The sequence below is a fragment of the Mesocricetus auratus genome, unplaced genomic scaffold (assembly GCF_017639785.1).
Source record: "Mesocricetus auratus isolate SY011 unplaced genomic scaffold, BCM_Maur_2.0 Super-Scaffold_100003, whole genome shotgun sequence".
Lineage (NCBI taxonomy): Eukaryota > Metazoa > Chordata > Mammalia > Rodentia > Cricetidae > Mesocricetus > Mesocricetus auratus.
The window spans coordinates 117,196,486-117,210,214 of record NW_024429188.1 but is presented as its reverse complement, the minus strand read 5'-3'; the positions used below and the strand labels follow the sequence as shown (position 1 = coordinate 117,210,214).

Below are 13,729 nucleotides of genomic sequence, written 5' to 3'. Positions count from 1 at the left end.
TTCTTGCAATACCCAGGCTTAGAACCAGGGCTGTGAATTAGTCCACCCGAACATCCACCCTGTTTATGAACTGCTGGAGCACATAAAGGTGTCAGTCCTGCAGAAACAAAGCTGCAAGATCCCCAAACCTAATCCTGACACAGGACAACAACAGGATATCCAGGAATAGTCCCAGTATCCATAGGGTAGCAGAAGACATAGGCTTTGAGCCAGACCAATTGTAATGAACACTTAGAAGTAAAGATGTATGGACTAAGGGACATACTGTGTGACCCTCTGGGCCATACTACAGCTTTCATGCCAAAAATTTATTTTCTTTCTCTTTTTTGTTTTGTTTTTATGCCATAATTTTGAGTTCAATTTTGTCTTGTGGGTAGATCACAAGGGCAGAGGGTGGAGGTGAGGGGATGGGAAGATGAGTGGGATTGAGATGCATGATGTGAAATCCACAAAGAACTAATAAAATGTTTAGAAAATTTAGTGTGTTGCCAGAGATCTAGGAGATAAGGTCCAAAACTGCTTAGAATCTCCATTGGGTAGCTAACAACATCTCAATGAAGCCTGGGAATAAGTTATGACTTGATGACAAGATTTCACTTGCAAGAGAGGAGTAAAGGATGTAACAATAGGAAAAAACTTGAGTCATGAGATCTTCAAATGTCCCAAAGGTTAGGCAAAGAAAATATGCAGGGTTGGCTTTTTATTGTTTTTTTGTTTTTTTCTTTTATTTAGTTTTACCCTGATGATATGTTGTTGCCAGAGTAATAAGGCTTTCTTTTAAAGAGAAGAACAAACAGGCATAGAGAGAATTCTTGATGAGCAGATGGATGATGGAAAGTTTTACCTGGGGCCTGCCTATTCTAAGAAGGGACCATTAAGGCAACCGGCTGGTTTTGGAGTGAGTGGGGCAAAGTTCAAGAATATGTCGAAAGAAAAGAAGCTGCCTCAAACTGGCAGGCAACCAATATGCAGTTCAGCTAATTGTTTGTGACATACATACACACACACACACACACACAGAGAGAGAGAGAGGGGGGGGGGAATTTAAAAGGCTTTGGGTCTGGCTTTCTCATATGTAACTAAGGAAAGCATCCTTTGACTCTAAGTTGCATGGGGAAGGGAATTTCTTTGTGAGAAGTCATTTTTTGGAACACACAGAGCTGGGTTTGTTAAACCTTCAGTGTTTTCAGTGTTTCCAGGATCAATGGCTTAGGTAAATTCAACACCTGTGCCACTCCTCCATAGCATTTTATTGTTGTTTAGAAAATAATTGGAGATGAAGCTATTTGTATACCAATGAGAAGGAGAGGAATAGAACTCTCACCAGTGTAGCACTCAGTATCCCAGAGGTGACTGTGAGCTTTTCATGTGACATTGGTTAAATGGTGGATTCTGGGACACACAATGTGCTGATGCTCTGACACCCCCTGTGTAAAATGAGCCTCATGGATTTGGGACTCTCTAGCAGCATCATGTACCCTATGCAACTATATTCTCAAACATGGGGATGTAGCTTCATTTCCCTTGCTCTACCGTGAGTTCTAGCCTCAGTTCTGTATAAATAAACAAATGAGAGTTTGTGAGATTGGCATGTCTGCAAATGCCTTGAGCAGCAACCTTTTTATTGAAACATTGCTGAAATGCCTATTCTGTTTGTGTATTTTTGTTTCAGGTTTTTTGAGAGAAGGTTTCACACTGTAACCCAGGCTGGCCTACAAATTTGGAGCTTGGGCTAGCCTTGAACACAGTATATAGCCTGCCTTGACTTGAAACAGCATCCTCCTGTTTCCATCTCTCAGATGCTGGAACAACAAGAATGAACCTGCCTATTCCTTTTTTTAAATTATCAAATAAAGCAAAACCAATCTGTTATTCTACCAAAGGCCTGAAATATGCACCTTGTTATATGTTTCCTGTGTTCTACCCATGGCCTTCTTTAAAGAAACAATTTGGTGCTCCTGGGAAAACATTCGAGTCTGGGGTAAAGTGAGGGGAAGAAGAGGAGGGGAGAGGAGGACATGGGGGAGCAGGAAAGTTGAGTCAGGGGAAGAATAGAGGAGAGAAGGATGAGAGATACCATAATAGAGGGAGTCATTATAGGTTTGAGGAGAGATCTGACACTAGTGAGATTTCCCGAGATCTACAAGGATGATGACACCAACTGGCAATCTAAGCAATAGTGGAGAGGCTACCTTAAATGCCCTTCCCCGATAATGAGACTGACAACTACCTTATATGCATCCTAGAGTCTTTATTCAGTGACTGATGGAAGCAGAGGCAGACACCTACTGCTAAACACTGAACTAAACTCCTGGAACCCAGTGACAGAGAGGGAGGAATAATAAGCAAAGTGTCATGACCGGACTGGTGAAACCCACAGAAGCAGCTGACCTGAACAAGGGGGAACTCATGGATCCCAGACTGATGGCTGACCAGACTGATGGCTGAGAGGCCAGCATAGGACTGATCCAGACCCCCTGAATGTGGGTGTCAGTGAGGAGGTCTCGGCAATCTTTGGGGCCTCAGATACCAGATCAGTTTCCTCCAAGGAAAACAACAGGCAACTTTCTTTTTTTTTTTTTACGAGACAGGGTTTCTCTGTATTGTTTTGGAGCTGTTGGACCAGCCCAGCCTCGAACTCACAGAGATCCCCCTGCCTCTGCTTCCCGAGTGCTGGGATTAAAGGCGTGCGCCACCGCCCAGCTCTAACTTTTATTTTTTAAGTCCCTGGTAGGCTTGTATGTTGTGTGAGGCCCTATGTTCTACAATCGGACAAATACTTTGTGTTCAGCCTGTAGGATTAGGTGGTTACACCCACCTTTCACTATTTGAATATGTAAATAAAGTAACTGATAAGTATCGCGTCACAGCTAGAAGCCAATGAGGCACAGACACGCGAAACAGAGAAACCAATGGCTGTTGGACCTGGTGTAATACGTGCCAAGCTTGGTGGTGTCTACTAAGCCAAGCTTTGATGCACACCTCCCGCTACTCTGTTCAATTCTGTGTCCCTCCCACTTGCTCCCTATGGAACTATCAGGATTGGGTGAGGTAACAGTATCCTCCTATTAGGGAGTGTGGGGGAGGGGAGGTGATGTCAGTGCGCAGCCCGAAAACGGTCCTGTGCAACTCCACGGGGTGTGGGCGGGGCGGCCTATATAAGATCTGCCGTGGTCTCGGAGCCCATTTTGCCCTACAGCGTGTGTGTTTGTTGCAGCTCCTGGAGTTCTCGTCTGAAGGCCTCTTCAACAGGTATGGTGCTGCTCTCCCACTGGCACCTTAAAGGTTTCTGCCATTTCTGGACCTCACCGATTCCATTTATGTCCTTTCCTTTTACTTCCACTATCACCCTTTTTGAGAACATGAGATAAGGGATATATGGGGGGGAGACCATTAGTGAAGGGGTTGTTTTCTCCTTGTGAGTCAGCATTTCAGTGTTGCACAGGCTGGTCTCAAATTTCTGGGTTCAGGTGATCTTCCTGCCTCTTGCGATGTCAGTGCACTGGGCTTTCTTTGGGTTTTAGATAAGGTCGAAGTAGGGGAGTTTAGGCATAAGTGAGACTGGTATTTGACAGCACAAGTGGCTTTGGGTTGTTGGTAGGATGTGATGGTGGGATCTGCGTATTGGACAGGGTTGGGCCGAGTTCAAAACAGGAACGGAGGTGGCTATGGGGTGTGGTAACATGCTGGAACTGGGAGGGGGCGATGCTTGGGACAGTCGAGAAGGTACTAGAACCCAGATGGATCAGGGCCTGGTTCAGAAGTGGAACTGAAATACCGGGTGGTCCGAGGTGGCACAGGAAGTTAAGGGGCGGTGCTTGAGACAACTGGCACGGGGCCGGAACCAATGAGACAGCGGGTGGTCCGAGGTGGCACAGGAACTTAAGGGGCGGTGCTTGGGACAACTGGCACGAGGCTGGAACCAGGATGAAGCTGGATGGAGTGGGTTCTGGAAATACAAGTGACACTTTGTGGTAGGTGGGGTCAATGGAGGTAGGAGAGCAATTTTATGTTAGAATTCCTTTTGTCTCTTTGTGGAGCAGCTGCTAAAATCCTTGCAAACAGTTTTTTTAAAAGAAGGTCTTACAATGTTGTGGTGGCAGGCTTCAAATTGATAGATTAGCTTCAGTTAGCTGCCTTTGAGTGCAGGGTTCAAAGGTGTGCGCCACTATGCTGACAAGGTTGTTAGATTCTTGTGCACACTCAGATTAGCACATCCTACATGGGTAGAGACATTCAAGACAGACCATATTAAATGTTCCTCTGCTTTGCCTTGAACAGATCAGTGGGCAGGAACCATCATCTCTGCACCAACTGTCTGGATAGAAGTCAGAAGACTGCCAGTATCAAGTGCCAATACCAGCAAAACCGCTGTATCCACACTTCAGCCAACAGCACGGTGAGCAGCTATTTTAGGAGTATCCTGTAATTCTAGCAAAGAGGTAAAGAGGCTTCCTGTCAAGTTTCACAGATTGCAGGATCATACTTAGGGTGGCAGCGTGTGTTTACTTTCTGGGGGCTTTTTCTGTCTCTGATTGCATATTCCATACTATTTGAAACCATGTGCTTTTTAAAAAAAAATCAGTGCCCACTCCTTAGTCTCTGCTTACCCCCTGTACCTGTCATCACTACCATCTTGTTGCTAAGATGTTTTATTGGTTGGAGGACCATGACATCACAACCTGTGTTAGAAATTCAGATCTGCACTGTTCTTGTGTTCATGACAGTACTTCAGCTTGCCACACAGTCTTTGCACCCACCACTCTGACCATATCTGCTGAGCTCAAGTCATCTTTCTCTTCTGCTGAGCATTTCTTCAGGACCCAGCAAGAAGTGAGTAGCCTGAATCCAACACAGTTCCTACTGGGTGGCACAGTGTTCTCCTTCCTGCCCTGTCTTCCATTGGGTCATTTCCAATGTTCCTAGTCATCGGTCTTTGCCTCCTGACATTGGCATTTTTCCACAGGTACTTGCAGAATACTCAGCAGACTCCCTGAACTTCCAGAGAGGTTGCTGCGGCAAGAGATCAGCAGGATCCAGTGAGTTTTGGGGAGCTTTTTGTGAGAAGACCCTCAACAAAAAAGATCGCAAGAGCCTGGGAAGCAAGACTGAATTGCTGAGAGAAGAAAAGGTGACAGGAAGTATTAACTAAGCTTTTCATTTGCATTTCAGGCTGTGGGAAACCCAGGACATCGCTGCCTTTCTACATGGTCTTGGCTTAGAATCCTTTGAGTCCTAGGAAAATTTTGAGTTAATAAGTACCCTAGTGTTAGGTTTGTCCATAGAAGGTGGTAGCAATGGCTGTGGCTCTATTAGATGACTGGTGTAAGGGGATGGACCTGGACCCCAAGAAGGCTGTGCTCATTGTGGGCATCCCTGTGCAGTGCAGTGAGACTGAGATAAAGGATGCTCTGAAACAAGGCTTACCTCCTTTGTGTGCTCACAGGGTGATAGGCAGAATGTTCAGGAGGGAAGACAATGCTAAGGCAATCTTAGTTGAACTGACTGAAGTTGTCAATTATACTATGATGCCCACTCATATACTGGCAGCAGGGGGAACCTGGGAAGTGGTAGTGAAACCCCGTAGCTCAGATGATGAATTCATCAATAAGCTGATCTACTTTCTGAGGGATGAAGGACGGAGAATGGTAGATGTGGCCAAAGCCCTGGGGTTTAGCACTGCCCCTACAGTGAGCTGGGAGCTAAGAAATTCAGTCCAAGACAAGCCAAGAGGCTTGAAGTCTTTGTGCAATAGCATGTGTTACCAAAAATTGAAAGCGTTTTCTGGCAGTCCCTTTCCAGGCCCAGGAGAAGAGACCTTTGAAACCTGGTTACAGGAGGTCACTGAGATGATGCCGTTATGGCAGGTGTCCGAGGAGGAGAAGAAGCGGCGCCTTCTAGAGAGCCTGCATGGTTCTGCCCTGTCAATCGTGCAGGCACTGTGGGCTAGCAATGACTCCCTAACTTTGGAACAGTGCTTGAAAGCCCTAAAGCAGATCTTTGGGAATAAAGAGGATAATAAGATCTTACAGTTCAGGTTCCTTCAGTCTTCTCAAAAACCTGCAGAGAAGCTATCTGATTACTTGCTGCACTTGGAGCCCCTACTCCAGAAAGCAGTGCAGCAGAGCCCCTTGTCAGCACACACTGCAGACTCCATTCGCCTCAAGCATATCTTATCTAGTGTCTCCCTGAGCACTGGCCTTCGGGGCAAGCTTTCCCTCTTAGATCAACAAGGATGCCCACCCACTTTTCTGGAGTTAATGAAACTCACTCAAGATGAGGAAGAGTGGGAGACCACCATGGTAGTGATAAAGGAGCAGCAGAATCAGGCAGGAAAGGAAAACAGGGCCTGTGGGGCAGCAGCAGATCAGGTTACCACCCAGGCAGGGCTTTTTAGGGAGATCAGCACCCAGACCATAGGAGAGGAAGTCACATCAGTGAAACGGAAGCGACTCCTATGGAGACACAGTGCTGGGGAAGAGGGGCTTATGAAGGAATCAGGGTTCACGACTGAAAATGAACCTGATGAGCAGAAACCCCATGTTATATCACAGGAGTCGGGAAACGAGAGAGGGGCTGGGGCTATGAGCCACCCCAACCCCAGGAGAATATAGGCTCAAGAGCTCTAGGAATTCCTTCCTGTAGCAGGCAACAGAGATACCTTGACAAAATGATGGGGCAGCCTAGACAAATAGCAGGGGACATGAGTGGTGTGGAAGGGCAGGACAGCCAGGGCCAGGGTGAGGAACCCCACTTGCCACTAACTAGAAATAATTCCAACAAGCAAAAACAAGCTCCACCTAGGTCAGTGACTACTATATCCAAGGCTAATGGAGAGTACCATAGAAAGGAATGGGGAGCTAGTATAGCCAGATTACAGGGTGAACCAGAGTCCAGTTGGGATACAAGTGATTCAGAGGATGAAAACGGTGAGGGGAGCTCTCAGTTAAGGATGTCCACTGGCACTGAAACAGCACAGGGCACGGAGGAGACTGTCACAAGGCTACGTTGGCCAGCGCGATCCAATGCCCGGGGGGTAGTGCAGCAAGGCAGGAAGATAGTGCTCCGGAGAGGAGGCCGCAGGATCCAGCCCGTCTTCAGGATCATCTACACTGCTCTAGGGGAGCCCCACGAAGGCAGCACCCTTGAGTCCTTTCGTGAGTGAAAGCCCAGGGTCTCTGGACCCAACGGCCCTGGGAAGCCAGTGCCAACCGGAGGCAGTTTCCTTCGTGGCACCCTGAGAGGGCTGTGAGGGGAAAAGACACCGGCGCCCAAGAAGAGCGCCAAACCCAACACTGCAGGGTTTGGGCCCTCAGCTGGCCTGACAGCCTGTGAGCGTGCAGGACAGGTTTTGTGTGAACAGGAGGTGGGAGAGCAGTGCAGGATTTGGTAGGGGGTAGTTTGTTCTGCTGTCTTTTGTCCAGGGCTGCTGGAGAATTCCAGAGAGCAAGCAACGAGAGCCTGGTACAACTCGGCAGGCAGGCACCTGCCGAGGCTGGCCCCAAACCCTGCCGGACTGAGAGGGAGGCCTGGCAGTGCAGCCGAGGTGCCATCCTCCATCTGCCAGCCATACCAAACAGGTGGAAGGAAGTTACAGAAGAGGCCATGTCAAGAGTTCTACAGAGAGGCCATCTCAAGAGTTCTGCCTGGCTCTCCCAACACAGATGCCCCCTCCCTGCTGCTATCCTGAGGCAGGCTACTCCCTGCTCTGGGCTGCCCCCCACCCGAGTATCTGTTAACCTCATAGAGAGCCAGCTATCCAACGCGTCCCTTCCCCCTTTGTGTGCTTATCCCCACCCGTTGCTCCTGTACAAAGCTGTGAGTGAGGTGTGTGTTAACTTGAGCAGCTGGAGGCCCTGACTACCTGGCCAGTCACCCCTACACCCTGGCACGTGCCCCCAAGGTTACGCTACCTCTTCTCCCCCGGTGTTGTGAACTCCTCGCCTGCTTTCCTGGTGCACATCTTGGCCAGCTGCCTGCTGCTTGTCCTCCTGCAGATGTGTGTGTTACCTGATCAGATGCTTCCCAGAATCCCCAGGCCCAGTTCCTGGAAGCCAGCCAGAAACAAGGATGTTGACAAGGGACTGCTCAATGACTTTGACATGGGACTGTCCTGTGATGTTCCACTCCTGCTGTTAGTTATAACTATTTTTTAGGGTCGGTGGGGTGTTGCATGTTATACTCTCCAATTCCATGATTGGTCTGTGCATGATGTAGGGCAGCACCACCCTTCAGTGGTGATGCTTTGAGAGCATTCCCAAAAGCAAGGGCCATTACCAGAGCTCATCATTGTGACAAGAGACAGATCTGGGGCACCCAAGACAATATATTGTAGTAGAAGATCCTTGTGTGGGCAGGACCCGTGGCTTCTAGTGCCCCTTGTAAGTTTCTGTGTTACCTCTTTTTGAATGGTTTTAGTACAAGTTTTTTGAATAAATTTCATTATTGTTCCAGCTCTGTCCTGCCTCTGCTGCAAGTGAATTGGAGGGCAGCAGTGTTGGCTGGGTTGACACTGGCATGTGTGCATGTCTAAGACCACGAGGGACTACAGTGGTCTCCTGGATGGGAAGTAGTCAAGCTGCTGGTAGTCAATAGATGTGGGGGTGCAATGACTGTCTTCCAGGGCATTCGGCAGGAGCAGAAATGAAGGGGCTGCATGCTGAAGGGAAGGTACATTACAGAAGGTTGACCCCAGGATTTCTGGTGCAGCAGTGTGCTTGTAGAGGATACTGGGTATCTATGTGACCGATATGGACTTCAAAAGGGCCAGGGAATGATGTCCCTATAGATGCTGTGCATAACTTGGAGCATGATGCTGTTTAATCCAACCCTTATTGGGTAGGGGCTAGCTCTGTCTCCACTGAAGGATGTTTGAGGAAGAGTTGGACAGGGTGCTCAGCAGGTTTGGATGTCACAGGAAAAGGGGGGAATGAGGAACTCATTCCAGACAGCCTCTCATAACATTTTTCCTATCCTTTGGTGGGGGTAGGTATGTTGTAATCCCTAAGTAGGAATGGCTTTTTATGTGCACTTGTGTGTGCATGTACTCATATGTGTTAGTGTGCCTTTTTGACAGTGAATAAGTGTTGGCTAGTGTATAGGTGTGTATGTGAGTCTGTGTGTGTGTGTGTGTGTGTGTGTGTGTGTGTGTGTGTGTGTGTGTGAAGGACCATGCTTTTGAATGTTGGGAGCATGTGTGCCCATGTATGACTATCTCTGAAAATGACTATCAATGAAGGTGAGTGTGACGTCATTGTATGTAAGTGAGAATGGGTGTATCAGAGCATGAGACTGGAGTCAGTAAGGGTCCAGTGTCTTGAATGTGAGGCATGTGTATGTTGATGAACGTAAATGTGTGTCACTGAATGAGTGTGACTGTCATATGTATCACTGCAGAGCTTGTTAACCAGTGTTTTATAAGGGTGGTAGGTTTTGACTTGATCAAATATCGGGAGGCAGAGCCTGCTTCCCCCTCCACCCTAGCTTCATTTTCACAGATTTCATGCATCACTCTCTCATGACCCAGTATCATCTATAGTGTGTGCTCAGAAAATATTTATTAGGGAGTGAGCAACCCTTCCCCTTCCTTTAGGTTTATAACTCCAAGGTTATCTTCCCCAACTCAGAGTAGCTTGGACACCTCCCCCCACACCCCTACAAACTGTTGGCAATATTTGTTTCTCAATCTCTTGAGCATGAATCACCATGTCCAGCTTGGTTTTGTAGCAAGAACTGTTTCTGGTAAACCACATGCCTAAAATCACCAAGTTATCATACTCAAGTGCACATATATACACAAAAACCAAAAGTGTTTTTTAAAGGATAAAATACTGATGTGTGATATCTTAACATTTATTATAATTTGTATACATTAATGTGGATTAAGCAAATATAACTAGAAACACTAAGCAATTAAAAAGAAGCAAAATAATGCAAACCATCCCTCTCTTAACTGCAGATTCTTTTGTCTTTTAAGACACAAAAGGACTATTTTGGATTCAAATCAATACTAATATTGCAAGCCATCTTTGAGTATCTTCCATATTTGTAAACTTCCTTAAATGGCAGAGTACACCTTTGAGGTGGAGAAACCATCCCACCTTGGGCCTGCACTGAAACTCCCAGGTAACACCTCTAACCAAAGGAGTGACTCACTTTTCTCTTACTAATTCATTTGGCACCCATATGTTATTGCCTACCATCTGCCAAGTCCCATGCTAGAGATGGACTTGAGAAAGACTAGTTAAAAATTAGTGTAGGGGTGTGGCATACTGTACTCCTTCCTTCAGAGTACATGCAGCAGATAAATGTGCAAATAAATAGAATGTTCTTCTCTGATTACTTCATAGGAGGAACAAGTCCATACTCAAATGTCCTTAGGGTTCAGAGTCTAAAGAAAGGGAAGAGCTATTTTATAAGTAAATCAAATGAAGAGACCTCCATTTTGCATCCCCAAATCTTGAAGGCTATTTTTCCTTTCAAGGAGCTTACAATTTAATGCTGCACCCAAAGGCAGCAGGGTGAAGTTGAATCAGGGCAGCGTATTAGCAGACTGCAGGGATGAACCTGCCTCTGCTCGGCCAGACATCAGCTTTTAGTGCTTTGAGTATCTGGGGACCTAGAAGTTGATGTTGGTTTGAAACATAGTCAGGGCAGAAAACAGGTCACTGTATGCTCAGGACAGAGAGTCTACTGCACCACTCACTGGATAGCAATCAGATTACTGTAGTGCTTCAAGGAGGGATCCAAGATTCACACTTTTCCCATGTCTAACAGTGTGCCTCAGGGCAGTATTTCATTGTAGGCATAGGGACCCTCCACACAGTGCCTGGCACATGTTCAGTACTAGGTCAGTGTTACAATGATTATTGCTTCTGAAGAAAGTATGGGCTCCAGAGAGACAATAGTGGTTCTATAGGATACTTCCCACTCCTCCAAGCATTACTATCTTCATTTCTAAAATGAGAATATCTTAGAGACTATTAAAGAGATTAAAAGCCAATGCTTTGTGGTAATGCCTGGTGTGTGGTGAGGTCTCAAGAAACCTTATCTGTTCTCTTATTGACTTTTTTGGGATCTATATACCCTAAAAGCAGTTCAGAGATTTTATAAGTAACTCCAGGAATCAGGATACTGAGGATAAAGACTTGAACTAGCTACCAAAATTCAAATAGACACAGATTGCCCTTTTGGTGTAAGCCTCCTAATACTGTATCTTACCAAATTTAAACCTGGGTAAACTTTCCAATATGTACTGACATACCTGACTGGAAAAACTCAAAGAAAAATGGGAGGAGGTAATTTAAGTCTGCTACATAATAATATAAAAACAACTATTTTAAAATTGTATGAGAAACACACACACACACACACACACACACACACCGAGAGAGAGAGAGAGAGAGAGAGAGAGAGAGAGAGAGAGAGAGAGAGAATGAATAGACAAGCTAAACATTAGCCTATTGCCAACCTTTAGCATTCAATGCCTATAATTTCCCTACCAGGGATCGTCAACAGCATTTGGTTTGGCTCCTCAGAAGCCTCCAAAAGTTTGCATACACTGATACCGACACTTGTGCCCATGTCTTAACATACCAGGTCGGTCATCTGCACTCATTAGAGAGCCAATAAATCTTAGGGAAGTCAAAGTGGAGTCCTTCATCCTGGGATCAACTGAGATGTGGATTTGAATCTCTAGGGTATAAAAGACTGAGACTATATACATGTAATTATAACATCATTGAGACACAATACTAGATGTGTTACTTCAGTTGGCAGATGTAAGTTTAAGAAGAACCAACAATTTGGGGTAAGTACACAGCCAAATGCATCTGGGGCTCATCAGCTTCTGTTCAGCCTGCAGGAATCAAAAGGAAACAGAGGTAGCAATTAGACTTGAAGTAAGCATCCAATACCTGACAGCCCTTGGGGTCCCTTAGGGTGGGTAACTGTTACAGTGATTGTGAGCATACATCCAACACAAATGCATTTCCTGGAGAAAAGACAACCTTTGTGTAATCAGAAAGGGAAAATATTCTGTGTTCAGACACTTGGAACAATCCCATTGACTATTGGCCCAGAGGCTGCTTTATTCAACATCTTCATTATTAAGTCTAAATCTAAAGCTATGAAAACAGTGCTGAAAAGTAGTCCAAAGGAATATAGCAGAGAGCACAGTACTAGAATCTGAGACCCAGGATGAGGTTCAGATTCTACTATATTCCAACTAGGTGTTTGTCCAGAACATTTCCCTTCTACATCTTTATTTCCTTGTCACAAAACAGGTCCAGGTGTCCCAGGGTTAGAGGATTCAGCTGAGGATCTAGATGGGGGAGATTTCTTTAGAGGAAGATGCTATGACTCTGGAAACTTGGGAAGGGTCCCTAGGGAGGGGTTTTTCCCACATCACTTAAGATCTCTAAGTAGCATAAGGCACAGAACAAGGACTTATCTGATTAGATTGACTGAGAAGCATAGCAGAGTTCTGGAGTAAAATCCAGGACCAAACCAGGAAAAACTTTTGTCTTGTTCCTTTTGTCTAATGGGACTCTTAGCCACTTATCCTATGGGCTTCCAGCACTCACCTAGAAGAGCTTCTCATAGCATTTCCCACAGTGGATGGTATCACGATGAATGAAGATCTGATCTAGGAGATCACCCATCGGTTTATTGCAAATTCCACACTAACAGAGAAAGCAAAGTGAAGATCAGGATTCTGCTTTGATGCTGTGAGCTGATGACACATTTTGGACTTTCAAGGCGATAACAAGACATTGAAAACAGATATAAAACCTGATATAGAAAATAAGATAAACACACACAATAAAACACCAAAACTAAGCTGGTAGGGACTGGAGAGATGGCTCAGCCAGTAAAGCACTTGCTGTGGATTTGATCTCCAGAACTCATATAAAAGCTGGGTGCAGATGCACAAACCTGTAATCCTGGTTTACCCAGGAGGATTCCTGGGGCTCTGATCATTCCAGGTTCACTGAGAGACCCTGTTCCTGCTATCAAATAACAGAGAATCTGAGGAAGGTATGCAATGTCTGGTCTCCATACACACACACATGCACCCATACACACACATATGTGCCAACACACACACACACCAGGGTCATCAGCATCTTGACTGAGATGGGCAAGTTACTGAAACTTTCCCAGCCTCTACTTGCTTATCAGATTAGGAGAGACTGAAGGATGTGAAGTTTAAGGTCCTGAGGAAGATGATAGTGCCCCACAGAAGAGAGGTGTGTTTTAGTAGCCTGGTCCCTCCCACAAACCTGTATCCTCAGGAATGTCAGTGGCAGGCAGGACTTCCTAGCACTGGGAGTTGAGTAAAAGGAGGCCAGATAGTGCCTGGTTTTCCAGAACTCTCAGTGTCTCCAGCCTGAGGCTTCTAGCTTCAAGCAGTTAAGGGTGCTTGGAAAGAGAGGCCAGCCTTTAGACAACTCCAAGTCTCGTTGCTCAGCCCTCCCAGGCTGATGGTAATCTGGCTTCTTCTCAACTTCCTCCTGGCAGAGTATTTCTTAATGTAAATTAATTATGCTTCTGTATCCTGTATAATGCTTCTATCCTTTTAGTTACTGTATACCAGACTGGAACATGGACTTATAATGGTGCTGATTCATTTAGGGGGTCACTTCCCGGCATATAGAAAATGATAGAACTTACTGACAAAGCACTAGTACAACATATGTAAAATCCTAGGTTCAATCCCCAGTACTGA

The 13,729-nt window shown here is 45.9% G+C and overlaps 2 protein-coding genes across 7 annotated transcripts in view; one reads left to right on the top strand and one right to left on the bottom strand.

The window, feature by feature from the left end:
• The first annotated feature begins 4,757 nt into the window (after nucleotides 1-4,757).
• On the top strand, nucleotides 4,758-8,443 carry Pnma5 (PNMA family member 5). The gene is given in 4 exon segments (XM_005139327.3): nucleotides 4,758-4,833; nucleotides 4,967-5,039; nucleotides 5,173-6,690; nucleotides 6,693-8,443. Coding segments are annotated over 2 exon segments (1,866 nt in total). The 5' UTR covers nucleotides 4,758-4,833; nucleotides 4,967-5,039; nucleotides 5,173-5,297; the 3' UTR covers nucleotides 7,166-8,443.
• A 1,393-nt stretch (nucleotides 8,444-9,836) lies between these two features.
• Znf185 (zinc finger protein 185 with LIM domain) overlaps nucleotides 9,837-13,729 on the bottom strand; it is a 51,447-nt gene continuing 47,554 nt past the window's right edge. For all 6 annotated transcript variants that reach the window (XM_040744743.1, XM_040744740.1, XM_021223863.2 and 3 more), the window contains 2 exons: nucleotides 12,585-12,683; nucleotides 9,837-11,857 (listed from right to left, as the gene is read on the bottom strand). In XM_040744743.1, the coding sequence (XP_040600677.1) occupies nucleotides 12,585-12,683 (99 nt within the window). In that variant the 3' untranslated portion in view covers nucleotides 9,837-11,857. The remainder of the gene's footprint in view (nucleotides 11,858-12,584; nucleotides 12,684-13,729) is intronic.